The sequence below is a fragment of the Macrotis lagotis genome, chromosome X, assembly GCF_037893015.1.
Source record: "Macrotis lagotis isolate mMagLag1 chromosome X, bilby.v1.9.chrom.fasta, whole genome shotgun sequence".
Taxonomy (NCBI): domain Eukaryota; kingdom Metazoa; phylum Chordata; class Mammalia; order Peramelemorphia; family Peramelidae; genus Macrotis; species Macrotis lagotis.
In genome coordinates, this window is record NC_133666.1 from 240769762 (window position 1) to 240793900 (window position 24139).

The 24139-nt window shown below is 39.0% G+C and overlaps 1 protein-coding gene across 1 annotated transcript in view; it reads left to right on the forward strand.

Annotated features, from left to right (window-relative positions):
* The first annotated feature begins 1701 nt into the window (after window positions 1-1701).
* Window positions 1702-24139, forward strand: part of MAP1B (microtubule associated protein 1B) — a 107176-nt gene continuing 84738 nt past the window's right edge. Inside the window, exons 1-2 of the mRNA XM_074202531.1 lie at window positions 1702-1879; window positions 9918-10019. Of these exons, the coding sequence (XP_074058632.1) occupies window positions 1702-1879; window positions 9918-10019 (280 nt within the window). The remainder of the gene's footprint in view (window positions 1880-9917; window positions 10020-24139) is intronic.

Sequence of the window (24139 nt, forward strand, 5' to 3'; positions counted from 1 at the left end):
GTTTTACAGATGAGGAACCTGAGGCAAATAGGGTTAAGTGAGTTGCCCAGAGTCACATAGCTGATAAGTGTGTATGAGACCAGATTTGAACTTACAAAGATGAACCACCTAGCTGCCTCTTACAATATTATAGTCATCACTGCATAGATGGTTTTCTCCCTTCTACTTCCTTCTCTTTGTATCCCTTATGTTCCCTGTCGGATCTTGAAGTCAAAAGGTATTTGACTCTATTTTTTTTCAGTATAGTTTCAAATTGTTTCCTAGAACAATTGATGGCTGTGCCTTCTATATAGTAATTTCCATCAAACTTCCCTCATAATACCTACTTTAAAACATGACACTATCATTTCATTTAATCTTTACAACCTCTTTCCAAGGTGCTTAAAGGAGGTACTACCCTTTATTCTTTTTATTACTCTTTCACTTTCTCCCTAAAATGGGTCTGACAATACCCACACAGTTAAATTTATTAACATTAATTAGCTGCCTATTTTGCTAAGGTGATAAATAAAGTAAGAAGGGGTCCTTGCTCAAAAAGAACTTTCTATCTTGTAGGAAACTAAGCATTAGCAAGTTTAACGGGCTTGGCCTTTTCAGAGTTCTTCCAAAAGCAGGCGGATGCATTTTAAAATTCCTAGTACCGTATCTACCTTAAAAGGTTCCATTGTCTCAAAATATTTGAGGATTTGTCTCGGTAAGGCACTAAGAGAGGATGCTGTAATCATTTTGATGAAGTACTACATCTTTATATTCTAATACTGTCGAGGTTTGGATTATATATATGCATATATATGACATTTTGTACTTTTAATTTGTTTTTTTAGTTTTTGCAAGACAATGGGGTTAAGTGGCTTGCCCAAGGCCGCACAGCTAGGTCATTATGAAGCGTCTGAGGTCGGAATTGAACCCAGGTGCTCCTGACTCCAGGGCCGGTGCTCTATCCACTAGCCGTTAATGATCATATCTGTCATCAGTGCACCTACTGTGTGCCAGCCACTGAAGAGGCAGCTTGCCTTCAGGTGGGTTTTATATTTAGGATCATCTTCCATGTGCATAATAGAAGATCCTAATGAGGAGTTTAAATCTTTATTCCTGTCCTCTTCTAAAATGACTTGTAAAGGAAATTGCAGGTCCAGCGGAGGGTCCAGATGCTGGGCGTGCATCCCCAAACATGGAGGGCTGGGCAGGGAGCTCTCTCATGTCTGTGTGGGGTCGCCGGTCCCGGAGGCACACATCGCCCGGAGGGGCGGCCCCTCCCCAAGGGCTGCGGGAGCCGTCGCCGGGGCGGGGAGGCTGGGCGGCGTGCGCGCGTGGCGCCGCGGAGGGGGCACCGCGGGGAGGGGGCACGGGGGGGGGGCGGCTCCGGGCATTGTCCGCGCACCTCGGCCGCCCCGCTTCCGGCCCGCGGCGTGATGATTTGCTGCAGATGACATCAGCCGGGGCTGCAGGGGAGAGGCGGCGGCGCGGGCGCGTCAGGCTGAGCCGGCTCCCCCGCCCGGCCCGGCGCTGCCCGCTCTCCGTATAAAAGCGCCGCCGCCTCCCCGCCCTCTCTCACTCCCCTGCTCGCCAGCTCCGCGCGCAGCTCCGCGCCCGGCCGGGGGAGGGCAGGAGGCCCGCAGCCGGGGAGGGGAGGGAGGGCGGGGAGGCGGCGCCCCCGGACGCCCCTTTCTGCGGCGGCGGCGGCGGCGGGCGCGGCGCGGGATGGCGAGCGTGCCGGTGGAAGCGGAGTCGGAGCCGTGCTGCAGCCTCCCGGCGCCGGCGTCCACCTCGCCCAGCCTGTCGCACCGCTTCCTGGACAGCAAGTTCTACCTGCTGGTGGTCATCGGGGAGCTGGTGACGGAGGAGCACCTGCGGCGCGCCATCGGCAACATCGAGCAGGGTGAGCGGGCGCGGCCGGCCCCACCCTGCGCCGCTGCGGTTGGGGGGCCCCGCAGCCGCGCCCCGTCTCCCCGGGTCTTCCCTGACGGAACAGCCTAGGGGGGCTGCGGGCCAGGGCGGGGCCCCGCACCCGGCTGTCCTCCTAAAACCCGGTCTTGGAGGAGTTTCACCAAAAAACCCCCAAACGAGGCGGGCAGGGGGTGCGCGAACCCGTGCGGGGCTGGGGAGGGGCGCGAAGCCGGGGATGCCGCCCCACACTCGCCATTGTGTGCGGCCCTGGGAGGGGGCGCCCCCGCCCGGTGCCCGCCGGCCCGGGCATCGCGGCCCCCGCGCGGCTTGTGGGCGTGGCGCGGTCCGCACTGCGGTGCCTACGGCAGCCGGCGCGGACAAAGGGCGGCATCCTCCTCCTCCTCTCCCTTCTTCGAGTTCTTCCCCCCAGTTCCCCTTCCTCTCCCCCACCCGGGGCCAGGCTCCCCGGCGCTCGGAACAAAAGGCTGCCGCGGGGATGGGCAGGGGAGGGCCGCCGCGCCCGCGCCCGCCCCGGGCCCGCACGCACGCCGCCCGCAGCCGCGCCGCCTCTTTTGTTCCTTCCCCTGCCAGCCGCGCCGGCTTTCCCTGCAGCGGCCGGGCTGGGCCAGGTACATCTGGCCGGCCGAAGGGGGAGGAGCGGCCGAGCGGCCGGAGCGCCAGCATTTTACTCACCGTTTTAAGATATGACCTTCACAAAAATGTGCGGCCAAAGAACCAATGCCACGGATAAGCGCGTTACTCCAAGAAGGGGAAGAAAAGGATAAAATCCTCCTTTTTCATTACCAGAGCCAAAAAAAGAACGAACAATTCCATCCCTCGTTTTTTTATTTGATCCTCGTGATGACCCAGTGAGATAGACGAGGAAGCTGTTTTTATGCTTATTTTCCACGAGGCACTGAGACTCAGAAAGGTTGCAACTTGTCCAAGGTCATACCAATTACTCTGTAAGGAGAGCCAGGTCGAGGACGGGAAATTTTGACTCAGTTCTTAATGTGATTTCCACTACACCATTCTGCCTTTTCACTGCATAAAGTAGACGATTTTCTTACTTAGAACTATCACATTTCATCACTTCTGGCGCATGCATCTCTTAGATCTCTTGGCCCAGTGGTCATTTGGAGAACAGATTGTTCTAGAAATTAAAAGTACAGAAATGAAAGTTCAGGTATTTTCAGAGACTGTCTTTCCTCGTCGATAGCTTCTGGGCAATTTTGTGGACTAGGTGTGGTTCAGCAAATAGGCTCTGGACCTTAATAGTCTTTTCCCCCCATTGTTACTTGGCTGATAATAAATTTTTTTTTTTGGCATGGTGTTGATAGATTTATTCATACCTTTTCTGGTAGAAAACTAGTCCGAGTCAGATAGAACCAGTACCTAACACTGTTTTCGCCTGTTTTCTTTATCTATTTTTAAACTTTGGCAAGACAGCTTCAGGTCTACCTTTTTGCCTTTTTTCCTGGCTCGAGCTTTTATGGAGCCCTCATATGATCTGACTGCAGTATTGATCCCAGGAACAATCAATCAAATGATCAAGCAGTCTCCTCCCCATTTTCAAGCTAACAGATGCCACCCTTCATCTGCAGATATGTCTCTTTAGTCCTCAGATCTTCCACGCAGGGTTTAGCTATTCAGACCTTCTTTCAGCCAGATAACTGTTCATGAAAACATTTTAGATGACTTAGCAAGAAAATCTGACTTACCTACCTTTTAATTTTGATTTAGTGGGTATCTCAATAGAGAATTTCACTGGAGGTTGCTAATTATGTGATGCTTTAGAGCTGTGGATGGGTCAGCTGGGAAGCATTTATGTGGCTTTGTGTTGCAGGGCGGTGTATTTGGAAAACATTTTACAATCTCACTCAAACATTTTTTTAAACAGAAATTCTATAGGTTTGGTTTGGAGATGATTTTAACTTGTTTACTTATGAGGTTCTCTTTGAGGAATGAGGAATCATCTAAATATACCAGAAATAAACAGGAGAAGCATAGATTTAGAACTGGAAGTCAGTCCTCTCATTTTACAGATGAGGAAATTGAGGCCCAGAGATGTTCAATGACTTGCTCTAATGTCAGTTAGAATTCAAACCCAGGTCTTCTGACGCAAAACCCACAGCTCATTCTCCTACTTTTCACTGCATTCAGCTATGGTGTTTTGGATGATGAAGTAAGTCAACAGACTCTAGACACCCTTGGATGAATGCTTAGCAGATACTTCTTGAAACTCATTAGAGAATGTATTATCAGAGATTATCACTGAGCCTTCTCAAATGCTGACTGTCTCCTCCCATGTTAGGAAAGAGAATTTTCCAAATGGTCTAGCTTCAGCAATTTCATCTAAGCATGTGATGGTGTCCAACTAGTCTTTCCTTAGGGCTAACAAGACTGTTCTTGAGGGATCTATTTAGACTAAAATAATAGATCCAGCATCCAGTTTCATTTCAAATAGACTCCTCATCTATTTACCATAATAACAGTAGAATGAATTTATAGGATTGTAGGATTTAATACCTTGTGCAGAGGGATTCTAACACAATCAGAAAAAAAAATTAATTGTTGCCTCTGCTTATAGTTATGATAGTTGTTTAAATGATCCAAACTAAATATAATAAAAAATAATTAGGGGAAGTTGGATGAGACAAACTAATGTTGATGGGAAATGACTTTCCATTAGCAAATGTTCTGGTACCACCAGCCTCTCAGATCTTGAGGTTGGTTAGAATAGAATTTTTTTTTTGAAAATTCTGACAGTACAATAAATTTACTTGCCTCTCTAGATAGTCACTTTTCCTTGGCTTTTATATTTAAATTTAACTGGATCTCATCATGATATCCTAATGTTAATCTTTTATTTTGAGATAATCAAATAATAGGACTTAAATCAATAAGTACAGGATAAGGAGAGGTGTAAAGTGGTAGTGATTGGCTCAGAAATTAAATCTATGCCAAGCAGAACTGAATTGAGATTTCTGGAAAGCATTAAATTCTGATTGATTTATTCTATTCCTTGTATACACAGTCAAAAATAGCAACCTTTGTAGGCTGCTCTGGCTTCATCTCCTTTGCTGCTATGGCCCATATCAAAAGTAGACTTAGATTTGAAGGCAGCTACTGTGTTTACTCTTAGCTTTGAGGTTTTCTTTTTTCCATAAGCCCTGTAGCATTTTCACTGAGAAAGCATATTTTTTTCTGTGTTTAGCTTCATGTGTGGGACTTTGCCCAAAACCTTTATCAATGTTTTGAAGCTGTGACACTCTGAATAGCCTCCCATATTCACTGCAGAGAACATACATCTTCTGGACACCCCATGGTTGACAAAAGCTTAGAAAAAGATACACCCTCAGGCTGAATATATATATATATATATATATATATATATATATAAATGTGTGTGTGTGTGTATATATATATATACACACACACACACACACACACACACACACACTCCAGGATATAGTGCAGAGGAGTAGACTTGAGCAAAGGATGAAAAAAGAAATGAAAACCTAGACCTTTTTTAGTTTGGGGCCTGCTATTTAATGATAATAAAGTGGTTTTGCACCACTTTTTTTAGTAGAGTCTGAAGGAAAATTTCATTCTTTTCTCAAAAAAGGGAGTAGGGCAAAACCCACCACAAATATTAAGAAAAGCCACAAATAGAAATCTCTTGACCACAAACCCTTGATTATTCAGATACCAAAAGGAGGTGGTTGAATCTAGCTTCATAAAAGCTAGAGGCATTTGAGGCCCCAAGAAGGCAAGCAACTAAGCTTAAGATTAAAGTAAGCCTTTCAGGGTGCTACTAGAGCCTATGGTTAATTTTCACACATTTGATTTACAGCTTGTTGATTCCACAGCCTTCTTTTATAGCTCCCTTGTTAATCTAAGGATTTTAGTTAATAAATTTGAGGGGGGGGGTTGTTTTTTAGTTCTCATAAAAAGTAAAATTTTTTTATCTAGAGAGGTATCCTAAAGCAGGAGACTGACCATGAAAAATCAATTAGTAAACATTATATTAAGTACAAAATATGTACCAACTAGTGGCTCAGTGGATAGAGAGCTGGGCCTGGAGTCAGCAAGACCTATGGTCTTACAGGCTAGCTAAGTGACCCTGGGCGAGTCACTTCTGTTTGCTTTAATCTACTGGAGAAGGTAATGACAAACCACTCCCAACATCCATGGCAAGAAAATCCCATGGACAGGATGGTCCACAGGGGCAAGAAGAATTAGGCACAACTGAACAACAAGTACATAAACTAGATACTATACTTAGTGCTGAGGATATAAACAAAAACTTTTAGTTACCTTTTAATGGGAAAGCGTTCGGGGTTCTTAGTTTCTATCCCAGACCAGTATAGTGGGGTGTTATGACCTTGACATTTAACTCCAGGAAAGCTGAGATGTTATATTAATCCCTTCCCACCTGAGAGTTATGATCTTGGTGATGATCATACACAAAGGAGACTGGATAAATTCCCCCCAAATGCCAGATCATAATATGAAACTACTAAGGGGCAGGAAGTATCTGCTGTTTTCCTTCTCTCTTCTCTTGTCCAAAAGTGCAGTAGTTTCAGACTATTCCGCAGACCATGAGTGGAATGTCTTGTTGCTCTCTGAGGTTCTTCAACCTTCCCTGTTTCCAAACATAGACTACACACTCACACTTAGACACACACACACACACACACACACACACACACACACACCATAGCTCTGGGAAATTTTAGGAACACACCTTTAGAAAGGAAGGAGTGAGTTCTGGGGGTTTGCTGGGAGTAAAGATACCCCCCAATTGCTGTCACTGATTTCTCTGCTTCAGATATTTTGCTAATGTGTTTTTGAAGTAATTTAGCAAAGTCTCTACTAACAGATAATCCTTTCTTAGGAAGGAGGCAACACTGAAAAGAAGGGTTTCTTTGAGCTTCCCTTAAACACAGGAGTTGAAGTTGGACTCCAAGACAATGTCTTTGATAGAGAATGTTCCACTCGAAGATGCCAATATGAAATGACTAATAATAACCAATAGCTAGTACTGAGTAAACTGAAGTAGTTTTTGCCTTTAATTGATGCAGCCTGCTTCAAATATCTTCTTTCTCCCTGAAATATTTCTATAAATTCATTGTCATTTTTATGAGTGGTAGCAGTGATTATTAAGAAACATTTTGCTTGATAATTTTTTTGAAAAAGCACTCTCAATTTTGAGTCATAGAGGTAAAAAACAAGAAAAGCAATTACATTGTCTTTTCTCAGCTATTGTGTTCTTGTCATTTAAAAATTACTAAAGAGTGCTTTTATTGAAGCTAACCTTCTATTGATAAAGGAAGTAATGCAAACATGCATTTTAAAAATGTAAACCAAACTTTCATTGCACATATCAGGAAAGCCTCACTGAAAGTCAGAGAAGAAATGAATGAATACTTTATGGCTAGCCTTCCTTAAGGCCAAGAGGAAAAATCACCCAAAGAACATAGTAATTTTAGCATTATTTAAAATGAAGAGCAAAATATTCACCCAGATCATAATTAAATCCTTGCTTTGTTTCATGATTATCTTATTTGACCTATGATGACAATCCTTGAAGACAAAGTGGAGGGAGGTCCAGGACTAGATTCTGAAAATTCTGTAGACAATAGCAATTAAGTGACTCAGGAAAGGAATTCACTAATGTTTCAGACTAGACAAGTATATAGTGTATACATTGAAATAAAATATTCTAATGAATTCAGACCTTTCAACATGTCAAGTGCTTCTGTGAATGGAAAAGAACTCATTTATCAATTCTGCTCTAAAGAGATCACCAAATCTCAACATGCATTTCCCGTTAAAATTTAAGCAGTCCATTAGCACAAATGCAAACTGAGGCTATTAATGTTTCTAAAGAGACTAATAAAATCATATGTAATAATTTAGATGCTCTTTAATAGAGTTAACTCTTTCATACCTGAATTCTCCCCATCCATCACAATGGGAATTCTATTGCTCATTAGAGGCTTTTCATATTTGGGCAAGCTTTTTTTCAACAACTATGTATCTATCTGAAAATGTGCTGCCTCCTTAAGTTAAAATAGATTTTTGGTTGAAATATTTCTTTGTTTAAAAAATTCTGAGACCAGCAGAGGGTTTGACTTACAATGTAGATTTGTAGTATAGAAGTGGTAACTTTGATGCTTTGAAAGATACAGAGACTGCACAGGATAGCAATGAAACAAATGATTTAAGACATGATTGAAATTATATAGTGGCATTTATGCTCCAAATCTCTTACCTTTGTGCCACTAATGACTAATAAAAACATGAACTCACCAGGTTGCATATTATAATAATTGGCAGGTCATGTTTATAGGGAGCTTAAGTGCTTGGCATATATTATCTCATTTGATCTGCACAACAAGCCTGTCAGGTCGCCAGGATGGGTATTATTAACCTGGTCTTATAGATGAGGAACCTGAATCTCAAGAGGGTGAGTAACATGCCCTCAAGTTATAGAGTAACAGCCAGGAGACCGGAGCCCAGTTGTTCTTTCTTCAAAATCAATCTGTTCACCTGTATCATTGCTAGGTGTGTCTAATAATCCAGTTGTTATTGAAAGAGAGCTTTATAAATACCTTCTAACTGTATTAGCTTGGAGAGTAATAACTGGAGTAGTAAGCAAAAGACCTGGGCTTAGTTCACAACTCTGCTATTAAATAGCTGTGATCCTAGGTAAATTATTTCACTTTTCTAAGCTTCACCATCCTTATCTTTAAAGTAAAATTAGCCTAGGAATTACTTTTTTTTGTGTATATACTAGTCCTATCCCTTCTCAGAATAATGTTTTTGTATGCATAAAATAAAATACATAAAATTACAAAGGAAATATATTGAAATACAATTAGTGAAAAAAAGTTGTCTTTTTCTTTTTGAGTTCTTTCCAAGCCTATGTTAATGTTGAGTGGCTTTTGCATATTTTCACATTTGCTCCCCTGCTCTGACCAGTATTGTGTATCAGAGAAATGCAAAAAGTCAACCATATAGGATTCTGAAGTTTCCCAATCTCCTTTTTATTCCCTTGCACCTACAGATACATATAGAGGTTGGTACTCCTTCCCAGTCCCTGCTCTCAGGTGGCAGGCAAAGGAGGAAGGAAGAAGGATGGGATCACAGAGGTTGTCAGTGCAGGAAATCAACTTTCATCCTGCTTCCCGCCCTCACCTCTCAGCTGACTGGTGCTTCCTCTTTATAAAAAAGAAAGTTTATACATTTTTTCCCTAGAGTAGCTAAGCCATAAATTCCAATTTTAGAGATGTTTTAAAAATTTTTTTCAATCTTTCCTTTTTGCCCCAGGCTGTCTGCCAACTTGCTCAGGTAGTGTTCTTGGAGAAGGGTAGTTCAAGTCCTGAATACTAAGAGCCAGACATTTGCTCAATAATGAATTAAAACTTCTTACCTTGGCACCAAAGAATTGGAGAAATAGAGTTCGAGGTTGGGGCTTGTGGGACACACCCACAGTAAAAATAGAATAACTTAGAACTGAAGCCATGAAAATGAACCCCTGTTCTCACCCCCTCTGACATATCCTTTCCTTTAGCTAAGACCACACCCAAACCATGAGTGGTCCATTTGGACACCAAGGGAGCATTCCAGTGGCCTCATAACCCAAACTTTACCTCTTGGGGTTTCTCTCCTTGTTCTTCCTGTTCCCATCTCGAAGTGGAGCCTGTCATTTCATTTCCCTAATGAATGTTTTCTTTCACTTGTCCAGAAAAGCAGTATTTAAATTTTATGAGGAGTCAAGAGTTCATCCTATTCTTGTCTTTCTCCCTCCTTCTCTATCATGTTCCAGTCTAGATGAAATTTGCTAAGTTTTCTAAGGAAGGGTATTTAATTCTGTGCTACCCACATTTCTTCATAAAGCTCCCTAGGGAGGGAGTTTCTACATCCTTCCTTAAAATTCTGGAAATGTTTGTTTGATGTTTTCCAAACCACATTTGGATGTCTAACTAGATGTATGGCTTCTCTCTTTTCTTTCACTTCAGGAATCCGATCATGGGACACAAACCTTATTGAATGCAACTTGGATCAAGAATTGAAACTTTTTGTCTCTCGACATTCTGCACGATTTTCTCCCGATGTTCGAGGTGATTTACTTTCAATATTATTTAATATAGAGTTTAAAATGGAAACATAAATTTGTTGATGAAGGAAACCATTACTTGAGGATTCCTGAAGTACTTCAGTTATTTGGAAAGGTTTCTGTGTATTATTTGATATGCAAATAGATTTAGACATCAACTTTCCATTGTCCATATGTAGATTATTTTAAGAAGTGTGGTTTCTTAGGAGAAAATTTTTTTATCCTAGGTTTATTTTCTTTTATCCTGAAATGCACTGAAGAATTGGAGAAATAGAATTCAAAGAGCCTCCTGAGCCTCCTCCCCTGGTAACCAGTCAGTATATACCCTGGAAAAGCAAAATAATCTTATTTTTCATCTTAGCCAAATACTATTAGGTCAGAAATCAAATTCACTTTGGCATTCCAATTCAAATACAAACAATCATGGGTAATAAAGAGCTGGCAAGTATATCCTACCAGCATAAGAGCTTTCATGAGATGACAATGAATCTTGCAAAAAAATTGAACATAAAAACTATGGAAACTTGATGTCATAGATAATGCTAATGGCTCTTCTCAGGAGGCATACAATCTGAATGGCTAACCAAGAAGTAGGTTGATTTGTCCCCCTATTCTCCTTGGAAGGGCTATTTTCGATACAACTGGGGTTCAGGTCTAAGCGAAACAAACTGCCCTCCCTATAAAGAGATCTATCCTAGGGTCTGGGGCAGGGGTGGGAGATGATGAGACAGTAGCCTTTATGCTTTGAATTAGCTGGACATAAGACAATGACATTCCTGATTATTCTCTAGCTATTACTTAAATTTTGGGTAATACATAATTTGTAATTTCTTTTTCTCATGTGCATTCACAGTTTTTCTGCTAGTCTTTTAACATTGTATCAAGGAGAAACTGGGCTCAGCATTTGTTTGACTGAGGTCAAATTCTTGTATATCACTCTGGGAAATGTTCCGCAGCTTCACACAGACTAAGAATCTAATCCGGGCAGTATATTCATGACTCATATTCATTAGTAGTCCTGCTAGCTGTCTCTCTGTGGCTGTCTGTTTGAATCAAATGCCCTAGGATGATGGCAGAATAAGGGCTGTGTAGCTTTCACTTAGTAAGATGGATCGCTTCTAGAATTGAGTGAGATATGGAAGTGAGTGAAAAATGCTAAACCATACTGTCAAATTCAGTATGAGCTTGTTCCGTGTAAATTGATATGAAATTATATAATGCTCTATGTATAGAGAGCTAATGGATTTTAATGGAATTCAAAATAGGAAAATTTTTGTGGGTTGTCATATTGTAGAAGACAATTTACTAAAGTTTAGAGCAAAATAAATCTTTTTAGGAAAATTCTGGTAAAAGGAGAAATGCTTGTCTAGTTTCATTTTTATAGAAGTTTGTTCAAAATTCCTTAAAAGATAGCTTCTTAGATTTTTTTTGTACATGTTAAAACAAATATGGGATTCCCTAAATGGTCATTGAAGCCGATGGTCAACTTCATTTAAGTTGACTCACACATGGTTTGGGGGGGGGGGGGGAAATCATTGTTGTTGTTGTAAATGAATGGTCCCAGGACTTCTTTTAGGCATTTAGCCAAATTGGAGGAATGAAAATTAGTTTTAAAGGTGGCTCATTATTTTTGACCAGAGAAGGCCTTGTACTTCCTTGCCACCTGATTACATATATCATTAAAGAGAATTTGTCCCTTAGGCACTCATAGTAGCTTAGATATAGAACTTGAAGGACTTTTTCTAATACTAATTGTAACTAATGATATATAGCATTTTTATAATGTGATAAATGTAAATTGCTTTATAAAGATGTTTAATTGAATCAATATTGAATTGAACCAAGTCAAATTGAATTGATTGAATTAATATTAAATCAAATCAAGTATATGTATTTGTATGTAAATATTTATCTATAATTTCATTTGATCACCTTAACTACCCTATGAGAAGGGCTATTATTATCACCACTTTACAGATGAGGAAACTCCCTGAAAGAAATTAAGTGACTTGCTCAGGGTCACTCAGCCAAGTGTCTGAGGTAAGAGTTGAACCTAGGTCTTCCTAACTCCTACTCCAGAATGCTGTTCACTGTGGCACCTAAAGAGCATCTAGTCCAACTTTATCATTTTACAGATGAGGAAACTGAGGCCCATAAAGGTTAAAACTACTTGCTCAAGGTCACACAAGTAGTAAATGGCAGAATTGGAATTCAAACTCAGCTATTCTGGCTTCAAATCCAGCTGACTTTTCTACTTGGTGGAAAAGAGAATTCATCAAATTCAACAGCAAAAGCATTAGCTATTTTCAGCTCTCACTAGGAAGAGCTTTTGAGGAGAGATGTGGTTCTTACTTGTGCCTTACATGCCAAACCTATTGAATGCCTCTCCACTCACCAAGGTTCTATAAATATTAAGGCAGACATTAGACTTCATCCACAAGGGCATGTAAGCACAGCAGACCTATAATGGATCCCCAGCACACAGAAGACATCTTGAAAAGATGAATGGGCAATCTATTTCTTTCCAGTTCCCCCACTTTCATCCCTTCCTCAACTCTCTAGTCATCCATCACTTATGGTGCCATCTTTGCTGTTCTCTCAATGCCTCTCACATTGCATTCTTTCTTGTTTTTTCCTCAGCTGATAATCCCTTACCCACTCAGATTTTGTTTCCATGATTATTCAGGAGAGGAATAATGGTTGACGGTATGCCATTATATGTCCATGCCAATAGCTACCGATTTTCCTAATGACTTTGTTCTTATGAACTCCCTGGCAGGAGCCTTGAAGTTATCATTGAAAGAGATTACCCAGATGGCTAATTCCAAATCATTCCTGTACCGAAGCTTCAGAATAAAGATATATCTTGGCTATGTTAAGTCCTGCTCCTTGATTTTAAGCTAGTCAGGGGGAAGATTATCTTTTTTCCTACTTGGGTTGTTCTTGTTTTGTAATTTCCATTCAAGATTGGTTTATCAAGTTTTATTGGCACTATTAAGGCATGGTTTTAGAGTAATCATCCTGAATGTGGGAATCCTCTACACAAGATGGAGACAGCAGCAACAACAAAGACATTCAATTCATGTTAGCCATTCTTTAAATGCCTCAACCCTAAACTGAATAGTTGGGGCAGTTTTTTCTTTGTAACTCATTGGCCTTGTGGCTTTTCAAAGATTGCTATTCATTTCCTAGGCAGTTATTTAGTAGGCTTGAATCTGTGAATTCATGTCAAAGATGGCATCATTTAGGAAAGCAGTTGATAATCCCATTCTCATTGTTGACCTAGTCTTAGTCTAGTCTTACCTGGAGGACATATTTTGGTCATGCAGATCAGAAAATAAGATGCAGAAACTGAATATTTTAATAATAGGTGATAGGCTAAATTTTTCTTCTATTTATATACTCATAATTAAAATATTTATTTATATACTGAAACAGTGTGGCTCTGGAAAGGGCACTCAATGACTTTGGACTCGATGACTGTGTTTAAATTCTAGCTCTACCATTTAACTACCTATAGCAATTACCTGGGTATGGCACTTCTGACATTTTTATTTCTGTTTCTTCATCTGTAGAAAGGGAATGTTAGAGGTGAGCTCTAAGGTCCCTTGCTATTCTTACTACCTATAACCAACCTTGATTCATTTTATTAGTGCCTACACAGAAGTATCACAGGCCACTGTTTTTTTGTAGTAAAATTGTTTTCTTTCCCCAACTTACTTTACCTCCTTCCTTCTGGAGTTTTAGAGCTAAAGACAGCAGGAAGAAACACTTTAAAGGACAGGATTCGTGATGGAACTTTGGTTCCAAGGGACACATGTAATGAACTCAAAACTGAGGAAAAATTCTCCTAATATTTTGGTCCTAAAGAAGTGGAAAGTGATTTAAAAGTTACCCTACAGTTCCTTTTTCCTCTGATGCTTTTCTCCTGCCTCTCCATTTGAAGCAAAATGACACTGCTATCTAGAACCAGATATGGAAACTGTTGCTTTTTTGTTTTACTCAATGAGAATAGATTTGATCTGACAATTTTGATGATTAATTTTGACTTCTAAAAATGCTGTCCCCTGAGGTGCCTTATGTAACTTTAATATAAGCTTTATTCTTTAAAAAAATCATATTGAAGACTTATTTTTAGAGAAATATTTGTATTTTATATGACCAAAGATTGCTGATGATTTTGGAGGACTCTGGGAATTGTAGAATACTAAGTCACTTTAACATAATATTACTGAACTGAAGTGGAATAGGAAAGGTCAGAAAGGGGTTTATTTTATTGACACAACAGATTCTGTGAAGCAGATGACAGTTCATTAACTCAGAGGTGATGACTGGGATAGGACTTCTAAGGTAGTAATGGGTCTGTAACAAAGTGATTCTTTAACTTCCTCTTCAGTTTCAATTGTCCCCCAACCTGGCTCTGATAAAACAAGTAACTAGAGACTTTGCCACTGAGATTTCTTTTCTTTTTCAATCCTTAGGCATGAAATGAAACATAAAAACTTGAATTTAAATATTTTCCCACTGATTTGAACAACTCATTGACCACATTAACAGTCTCCAATATGATGAAAATTGCAATTTGTTAATTTTGCTTTAAAAACTCATTCTTTTACCTTAAAAGAAAATCTGAGTAAAGTGAGTTTTCTCCTGAAATTTCTTGTTCCTAGGCACTAATTTTTTGAGAGTGAATTCAAGTCAAACCTTTTGAAATTAAGTCATGCAAATCCTTCACTTTGGTTGACATTAATGAGACAAGATTTTGCACCTAATATTTTTCCATAGCAAGATAAAATTCTCTTGGAAAACGTCTACAGTTATATTTGAAAGCATCCTCTTTCTCTGTCTAGACATGTATGTTTAGTCTGTCATGCTGTAGAATTATAGCTTAAGTGTATGTGACTAGAATGCAACAGCCTCCCTCCCCATGATGAGAATAATGAATGTGTAGCCCTGCTCTCTCAACTTTTAAATAATAAGGCACAAAAATCTACATTCCCGAAGCGTTAAAGGGGCTGACTTAACCTCAGAAGTGCCAGGGAATTCAGAATGGAGGCTGATACTTTATCCTAAGGTACTCCCAAGTGCTTTGATGTTAAAACACACACGTACACACATAAACAAGGGTGCCTTCTATCGCATCATGCAAAGACTTGAAGGATGGTGAGGGGGTGGGGTGTATCTGGGTATTAAAAAAGATGACAAAGGCAGCCCTTGATTTTTGTTGAGGTACCCATGATTGCATTTAATATCCAGCCTATTTAGGGAGTAGACCCCCTATTTTAATGCAAATTATTCACCATTCTCCCATTTCTTTCCTTCCAAAGCTTTCCCAATCCAGTTCTTGTGAATGGTCTCCCATTCAAATGTTAGCAGATAGGAACAGCCACTGTGTTGGGACTGTAGCATGGGTCTCTCAGGCCCCCTTCCCCTCCGCCCCTCCCCTTCCTTTTGAAACAGCGAAAAGGACTAAATCCTTCTGATGATAAGACTCAGAGTTATGTATTGTACTCCATACAATACATAATTCTTGGGAGATTTAAATAGAACTTCAGTTCCAGGCCCAACTGTGAATTTCTTGGATTCTTTATATTGGCCACATCCTCATGTTACATTAATGTGCCCCAGGGAGTTTGTTTTGTTTTTGTTTTATTTTGTTTTTTGCTTTGTTTTAAAAACTTGTATGGAGTTAGTTTTTAAAAAAGTGACAACATGAAGCTATGGCTTTCAGGCAAGCCTTGTTGCTCATGGGAAGCCAATGATGGCTCAGTTCAGTAAATGAACCTCAGGAGAAGTATCTATTCACCTTCTTTGGGGGATTAAAAAGGGAAGGTTTACTCTGGAGATAGTAATGACTCTCAAGGGATTTCTAGAGTGCACTCTGGAGCTACTCCAAATGTCTAGAGGCAGTGAGAAGGGAAGGGGAAATTGCCTGCTGGAATCGCCATTTTGAGAGGTGGGTGTAGTTCTTCCATTAGTCTTCACCACAGCTATCCCAGAGCTCTGCTGGCTTCTCGATATTCATGGTGAAGATCAGTGATTCTTTCTATTTCAGAAAGTACCTGAAGTCAGGTTGATATTCAAGCAATCCTTTGGAGTCCCTATAAATAATCAATAAAAATAACCCATAAATTTTCTTTACCTTTATTCCCCACCCCAACTGTCAACACGTATATTGGTGCCTCAGTTTAAGGAGTTTTTCTGAAGATTCTGGGGGTTAGACTCCAGAAATATCTTTAGCCTATAGAAGAAGATGAAGAATGGGATGGAAGTATACAGCAGACATATTTTACCAGTCCACAGGTTTGGTTTTTTTTTTTCTCTCAATATTTCATTAATGCTGGATTGGATTTTTTTTGTGTGTTATTGTTTTAACGTCAGTGTCATTTTCAATTACCTCAGTCTACCCACAATAGGTCCTTTTATAGCAAATTAAGAACAGTTGAGCAAAACAAGTCAAGCCAATTGCCCGTGTCTGGCAATATACACCTTGTTTGCTCCCAAAGCCCATTACCCCTGTGCCAAGAAGTCACAACTTCCCCACTATGTAAATCAGAACTCTAAAGTCTTTTAACGTTGTTTTCCTTCATATTTTTGTAGTCAAAAACACTTAAATTTTATAGAGCACCTATTGTGTATGAACAGTGAAGACAAGATGGGCATGCAAAGAAATATGAATGTGACTTCTGCCTCACGCTGCTTACAATTTTAAATAGAAAGAGAAAGGATAAACATATACATCTTGATATTTTATGAATGAAAGAAGAAATAGACATGGAGAGACAAAGATAGATAGATAAATGGAGACATAGAGAGACAGAAAGCAAAATGTTTTTGTGGTCTGTCTATAAATCCCTAAGGACAGAGGATAGACTTGATCCTTGTCCCTCTAACTCTATAGCTCCTAATTCCTTTGTAATGACACAGCCTACCCAGAGATTGCCTCCAGGTGACAGCCATAAATAGGATGCCAGGACTAATTAAAGAGTTACCAGGGTAACAATCAAATATTATCTATAATTCATCCTCAGGCATTTATTTTTTATTTTTTCTGACCTAGCCTGATGGCAAAGTTTATTTCATTTTAAGTCATCTTCATAAAGAGAAATGCAGTAGAGATGAGAGGTGGAGGGAACCAATTCAGTAACTCCATAAAATCCCACAAGACACAGAAAGTATTTTAGAATTAGCATGGTTTCAGAAAATTTAAATAAAAAAATAAATGACCCATTTGATTAAAAACTGCCTTGCAGTAATGACTGCAAGATTGATTGTATTTGGCATATACAACTAGGGATAAAATTTTTAAAATAACTTCTTTTGATGAGCTTATGGATTAGTAATAATTTTTTTTAATTTTATGAGGACTACTACATTTTTAAGGCCAGAGGAAATTTAAGGTTTGATAGGGTATGATTCTTCTTAGTAATTGTTAAAAGTGGCTCAGCTACTTACTATTTGCTTTTGAGACCTTGGGCAAATGATTTAATCTTTTGGGTCCTCAGTTATCTCATCTGTAAAATGAGAGGTTTGGAGGGATCTATATGATTCTTCCATCCTTAAGTCTTATGATCTCATTATCAAGATTCAGATTCAAAAAATTGCCTGGCAGCTCTCCAAAGGTATGAAAATAAAAGGGTGTGCTAAGTAAATCTTCGAGGACAGTGTTGGGCAACCTATCATTGTTTCTGGACAGGCCCTTTCTCCCTAATTAATACAAGTTAATACATCAGCCCAGGTTATGTATGAGCTACTACAACTGAGCACATTGAACCAAATTCCTGTAGCCTCTTCTCCCTCCCATATATTGCATCTGATTAAGAAAATGCCAACTTTCCATTAATGAAATAACAAATGCAAGGTGCATTTTTCTCTAGGGAACTCATGGCATTTGACAGATGTGGCCTTGTTAGCCCCTGAAATATCAGTCAGTGAAAATAGAACATAGAAAGTAACCTGGACTCCAAACAATAAGTCTCTAGTCAAGTCAGACTCCTGCAATCTGAAATGGAAGAGTTGTCCATTTTTGAGCAGTTTTCCTCTGCCATTTTAAAGAGCCCCTTATAAAAACTTAACTCTTCTAGGATTAAAAATGACAGAATGTTAGGGGCGGCTAGGTGGCATAGTGGATAAAGCACCAGCCCTGGAGTCAGGAGTACCTGGGTTCAAATCCGGTCTCAGACACTTAATAATTACCTAGCTGTGTGGCCTTGTGCAAGCCACTTAACCCTGTTTGCCTTGCAAAACAAAAAACAAAAAAAAATGACAGAATGTTAACCTACTTTATGAAAATCAGCCACTTTTGATTTAACATGATGCATACTCAAAGGTACCTCTAATACCTTGCTAACATGTCCTAGTAATCTACCCAAATTTAAGAAAGATTTGTTTTCACAACCTAACAGCAATTGGGGCTTATAAAACTTAACTCTGAGGGGTAACTAGGCAGATAGAACACTTGCCCTCGAGTTAGGAGTAGCTAGCTGTGTGATCTTGGGCAAGTCATTTCACCCCATTGCCTTAAATTTTAAAAAAATCACTCTGAGAATGCAGAGAAATCCTAGAGAGTACCATCCTTTAGGGACCAAAAAAAAAGGTTAAAATGTCCTTGTTATAATTTTTGTCTAAAGTATATTTTATGGGATATGACAACTCTTTTAAATCAAGCTATCTGGTTAATCAGAAGGCTCAGATTCTTTCAGCTTCTGGATAAACAGAATATTTTGTTGTAAACTGGTTTGGCATTTTTGTCATTGTACACGAGGTAGTGTGGTGAAATAGAAAGAGCGTTGGAATAGAAGTCTCAAGAAGTCTCAAGCCCCCAGTTCTGCCACCATCTGGCTGTACTATTTTATAGCAAGTGCTTGCTTATCTGAACCTCAAATTGCTTATCTATCAAATAAAGCACTGAATGAGGTTTTCTTAGTTTAAGTTCTCTTCCAACTTTAAAGACCTTCAGGCATGTTTTGTCTGACACTGATAGTTATTCTTTCCAAAGTTACCAAAATATACTAAATTCAATGACCTTTTCTTAGTCCTTATTTTACTTGGTTTCCTATATATGACACTGTTAACCCTCCCCCTCCTCCTTGTTGTCTTCTCTGATTTCTTAGACTTTGCTATTTCTTAATATTCCTCCTATATATTTGATGGTTCCTGCTTAGCATCTTCTGCAGAATTATTCTTCTGCTCTCATGCTCTGAAGTATATCTGTCCTCTCATCTCTCTATCCTTTTGTCTACTTTGTAGACTCTTCAATTGCTAAACATCCATTGGGTTGATCATCATATCTATAAAAATTTATATATTTAGCCCATTTTTTTCCTGAACTCTGGTCCCATATTGCCAAACTACCTGTTAGGCATTTCTGTTCAGCTTTTTTTTTTCAGTTGTTTTCAATTATGTGTGACACCGTCTGGGGTTTTCTAGGCAAAAATACTAGAGTAGTTTGCCAATTCCTTCTCCAATTGAATTTACAGATGATGAAACTGATTAAACATGGTCAAGCAACTTGCCTAGGATCGTATCACTATTTAAGTATCTGAGGCTAGTTTTGAACTAGTTTATACCCTAAAACTTTTTCCAAATTTCCATTTATTGAGGACACCACCATTCTTCAAGTCACCTATATATAAGCCCTCCAAGTCATGTGACTTTTGCTTTTCTCTCCCATTTCCTTTAATTAATTGTCAACCATTCTCCAGACTCACAGCAATTCTTCTTTTTGTACATCTCTGGTATTTGTCCCCTTCCCTCCAATGATATAGCCATTTCCCTAGTTCAGGTACTCATTGCTTCAGGCCTGGAATATTGCTACAGTCCTCTTAGTTCCTGGATTCCAGTCTTGCACAAATCTGTCAGATTGATTTTTCTACAACAAAGATCTGGCCATATCACTCTCTTACTAAAAAATCTCCAGTGCTTGCCTAGTACAAAATATAGACTCCTCAACCTATATCTAAATCTCCCCACAATCTGGCTTCTCCCTCCTTCCTTAGCCTTATTCCTTGGTATTTCTCTTCATATATATCCATATACTTACTCTCTATTCTCTCAACTGGTCTATTGGTTCCTTGTAATCAATCATCTTGGTACTTTCATGCTTCTGTACTGTTGCTTCCTCACTTCTCACTTCAAATCCTTCTCTTCAGAGTCTGACTTAGGTCCTACATCTTACTTCAGGCTTTTGCAAATCTCCATTTCCCTCTTGAAATGACTTTATATTACTTGGCATATAGACGTTCCCTCTTCCTCCTCCTTGTAGATACTGTATAGTTTCTGAGAATTCTGGTCAATTCTCCTCCAGTAAAGAGAATAGATTCCATGAGAGGTTAAATGACTTGCCTAAAAACCACATAGGCCATAAGTAGCAGAGCCAGAATTTGAACTGAGGGTCTAACTCTTGAGACCATGGGCATACCACAACAATAAACTGTCATTCCTAGGCTTCTTGCTTTGAAATTTGGATGGACCACTCAAAAGAGGTCATCTTTCAGCCTGCTCTTGTGTAAGGTGAGACCTGGCAGGGTTAGATCCCCAAAATTCCCTATATTGGCAACCTTCCTTGAAAAGACACTTGAGTTTCATCTTAATGTAGAAGTACTGGTTCTAGGAAACCTATTGAAATACAATTTTTAATTGAAAAGTTACATTAAAATGACCTTTTCTTTCCTCAAAATACAAAGGGGGCTGGAATAGATGATGCTTGAATTAGATTGGAATCCCCCCCTACTCACTTTACTATTTGTGGGGATTTTGACAAGTTTTTTAACCTCTTCAGGACTCCGTTTCTTCATTTATGAAGAATTGGACCAGATAAACTAAGATATCCCTTCAAGTTCCATGACATGTTACACACAAAGCCAAACATGGAGTAAAAAAAATTTAGGAAACAAAGGTAAATTATGGATAATTCTACATAATGTTGAATATTTTCAAACATCTAGATTCTTTACTGAAACTCTGAAAATGAACTCAGTGAAATTTTTCTTTGAATCTCCATTTCAGGTTGACTCCTAAAGGGACTGAAGGTTGAAACTGCTGGTGGGCTTTGGTGATTGCTAGTGTACTGAATTGTGAATATTTGAAGATGGGTTGCATTTAAATCAGAACCGTTTGCAATGCATATCTTGCCACATGAACAATTAATTAACACTGAATAATTTAACAAGTCAGTACATGTAAATACAAAATCACTTGGGAAGCAGTGCTTAAATCAAATCAGTACTGACAGCCCACAGCTTGTACAGAGGCAATAATTATCAGAGAAAGCCATAATAATAATATTCAGAGAAAAATGCTGTTTAAAAATGTATCTTTTGATGTTTCCTTGTTAGCTGCCAGTACCATTAAGGTAACTATTATGTTAACTTCTTTCTAATTTGTTTTTCTTATTGTTGTTGAGTTGATTTAGTTATATCTGACTCTTTGTGACTCCATGAACCATAATGTCTAAGGGATTTTCTTGGTAAAGATACTGAAGTGATTTGCTATCTCCTTCTCCAGTCTCTAATTGGTCACACATTTGCTATCCCATAGACATAGAGGAGAGCTGGATACATAATTATATATATAGTTATTAGCATATCAGCATGCAATAAATTCTTTTAATTAAGGAATTGAGCATTCTAGTCAATAATAGATTCTGGTTTAGTGAGTATTTTCTAGCTCTGACGAGGGACCATTTTAAAAAGAATACTCTAAAAAACACAGAACTCAAACTATAACCTTTGATAGCTCAAGGGCAGGTTCAAATCTCACAGAACCTTGGGATTACTAGTATGAATAACATTTATGTATAGAATTGCTGGTGAATAGAGTTCACCTTACTAGATACTGTGATAAAGAGTAAGAGAAGTTTCTACTATGTACTAGGCTTGTATTGACTACTTTTTATAAATATTATCTCATTTGATCTTCACAACAACCCTCTGGGATAAATGCTATTATTAGCTCCATTTTGCAGTTGGGGAAATTGAGGCATATCTTGCCCAGAATCACACAGTTAGGAAGAGTCCAAGGACAGATTTGAACTTGGGTCCTCCTAACTGTGCACTGTTTATGCTACTATAGACTGTAGAGCTTAAAGCTATCCATAATGCACCAAAATAATGGATATTGTAGTACAGTCAAAAGTAAGAGAGACAGACAGAAAAGAAGAAAGCTAGAAAAGGAAAAGAAGGAAAAATCTGGATTTTTGTTGGTTAGTTGCTTTGAATTGCAATATATTCTTACCCATGTTTGGGATTAGATGGCAGTGGGCAGCTCTGTGGCAGAGTGGATAGAGTTCTGGGTCTGGATTCAGGAAAACTCATCTACCTAAGTTAAAATCTGGCTTCAGGCCCTTACCAGCTATATGATCCATGGCAAGTCACTTATCCCCTATTTGCCACAGTTTCCTATCTGTAAAATGTGCTGAAGAAGGGAATGACAAACCACTCCACGACCTTTACCAGGAAAACCTCAATTCAGTTTTAGATCAATTTTAGTTCAATTTTAGATGATTTATTTTAACCACTCTGAGACTCGGTGTCCACCTTTGTAAAAATGAAACAGTTGGATTAAATGACTTTTAAGACCTCTTCCAATTTTATTTATTTTTTTTAGATTTCTCAAGGCAAGGGGTGGCTAGGTGGCGCAGTGGATAGAGCACTGGCCTTGGAGTCAGGAGTACCTGAGTTCAAATCCCGCCTCAGACACTTAATAATTACCTAGCCATGGGGCAAGCCACTTAACCCCCTTGCCTTGAAAAATCTATTTTTTTTTTACTTTTTTTTTTTGCAAGGCAATGGTGTTAAGTGGTTTGCCCAAGGCCACACGGCTAGGTAATTATTAAGTGTCTGAGGCCGGATTTGAACTCAGGTACTCCTGACTCCAAGGCCAGTGCTCTATCTACTGCACCACCTAGCTGCCCCCAATTCTATTTTCTAGGAAGTTTTCATTATTTCTATCTATGTTAACTAGATCTGTCCATTCCCCTCTAAATCATATTTGTCTTCACTATTTTTTTCTTCCCAAATCAACAGCACTTTGAGAAAAAATATATTATGACAGCCAAGTGTAAGGCACCACACTAGGCTGTAGCTGAGAATAAGAGATCATATTTGTCTTCCTAGTAGAATTTCCTAGAATATCCTAGGAACATGCTAATTTTAACTCACATGACTGAATTTTATTTACGTATACCCATGTATAATATAAATGTATAAATAAGATGCTGCTTTCATGTTATTTTCAAACATCTGAAACTACATTCTTATTCCCCTTAAAAAAAAAGAAATCCTCAAAAATCAAACTAGAGGCAGATGGCCTCAGATGTGGCCTTTTTCTTTTATCTACACTACATCCCAAGTGATTTCCCTTACCTCTTATGTGTCTCTGTGTTTTCATGCGCTCCACTTCTATTTTTTTCTTCTTTCCTTCTTTCCTCTCTCCATTTCCCCTTTTGACATATGATTGTGATTGTAGTTATTTTAAAAAAATCATAAAATGAATGCCTTTTTTAAGCATCATGCTGTTCAGTTTTATCTTTGTTGTATTATACATAGCCCAGAATATTTTGTAATAACATACTATAATATAAATATAAATGAAGTCATTTGCCAAGTTGATGTACTCCAGGGGTAGTTTATAAATATGACTCCATCACTGGATAGAAATTTTTAGGTCTGGAATCCTTTAACCATCAGATCATAAATAAACTCACAAAAAAAATTGAATAATTAACTCTCTCCTTGCCTTTGGTTTTCTCATCTGTAAAAGGAAGAAATTGGTCCCTATCAGTTCTGGGGATAAGGAAAGGGGATGTGAAGTGTGGAACTATATATGGCTTTAAGAAGAGTAACAACAATAAAAGTCCACCCTTCTCCCTAACACATGATTTATTTTTAAAGATGATTTTTGCATCCAGAAAGTGAATCCCCCGAATTTTGAGTCCAGGCTTGGTCTATTTTATATATGATTAACCTTTGAATTTCCAAAATGAGGTGTTTTTTTTTTTTTACCAGGAGCTTTTTAGTATTTGCTTTACTTTTTTTCACCAGGCAGCAAAATGAGAAAATTCAGACTTCTTGTCTATTAATCATGGTGACTCTATCTCCAAAATGACTCATGACTCAAAAATAG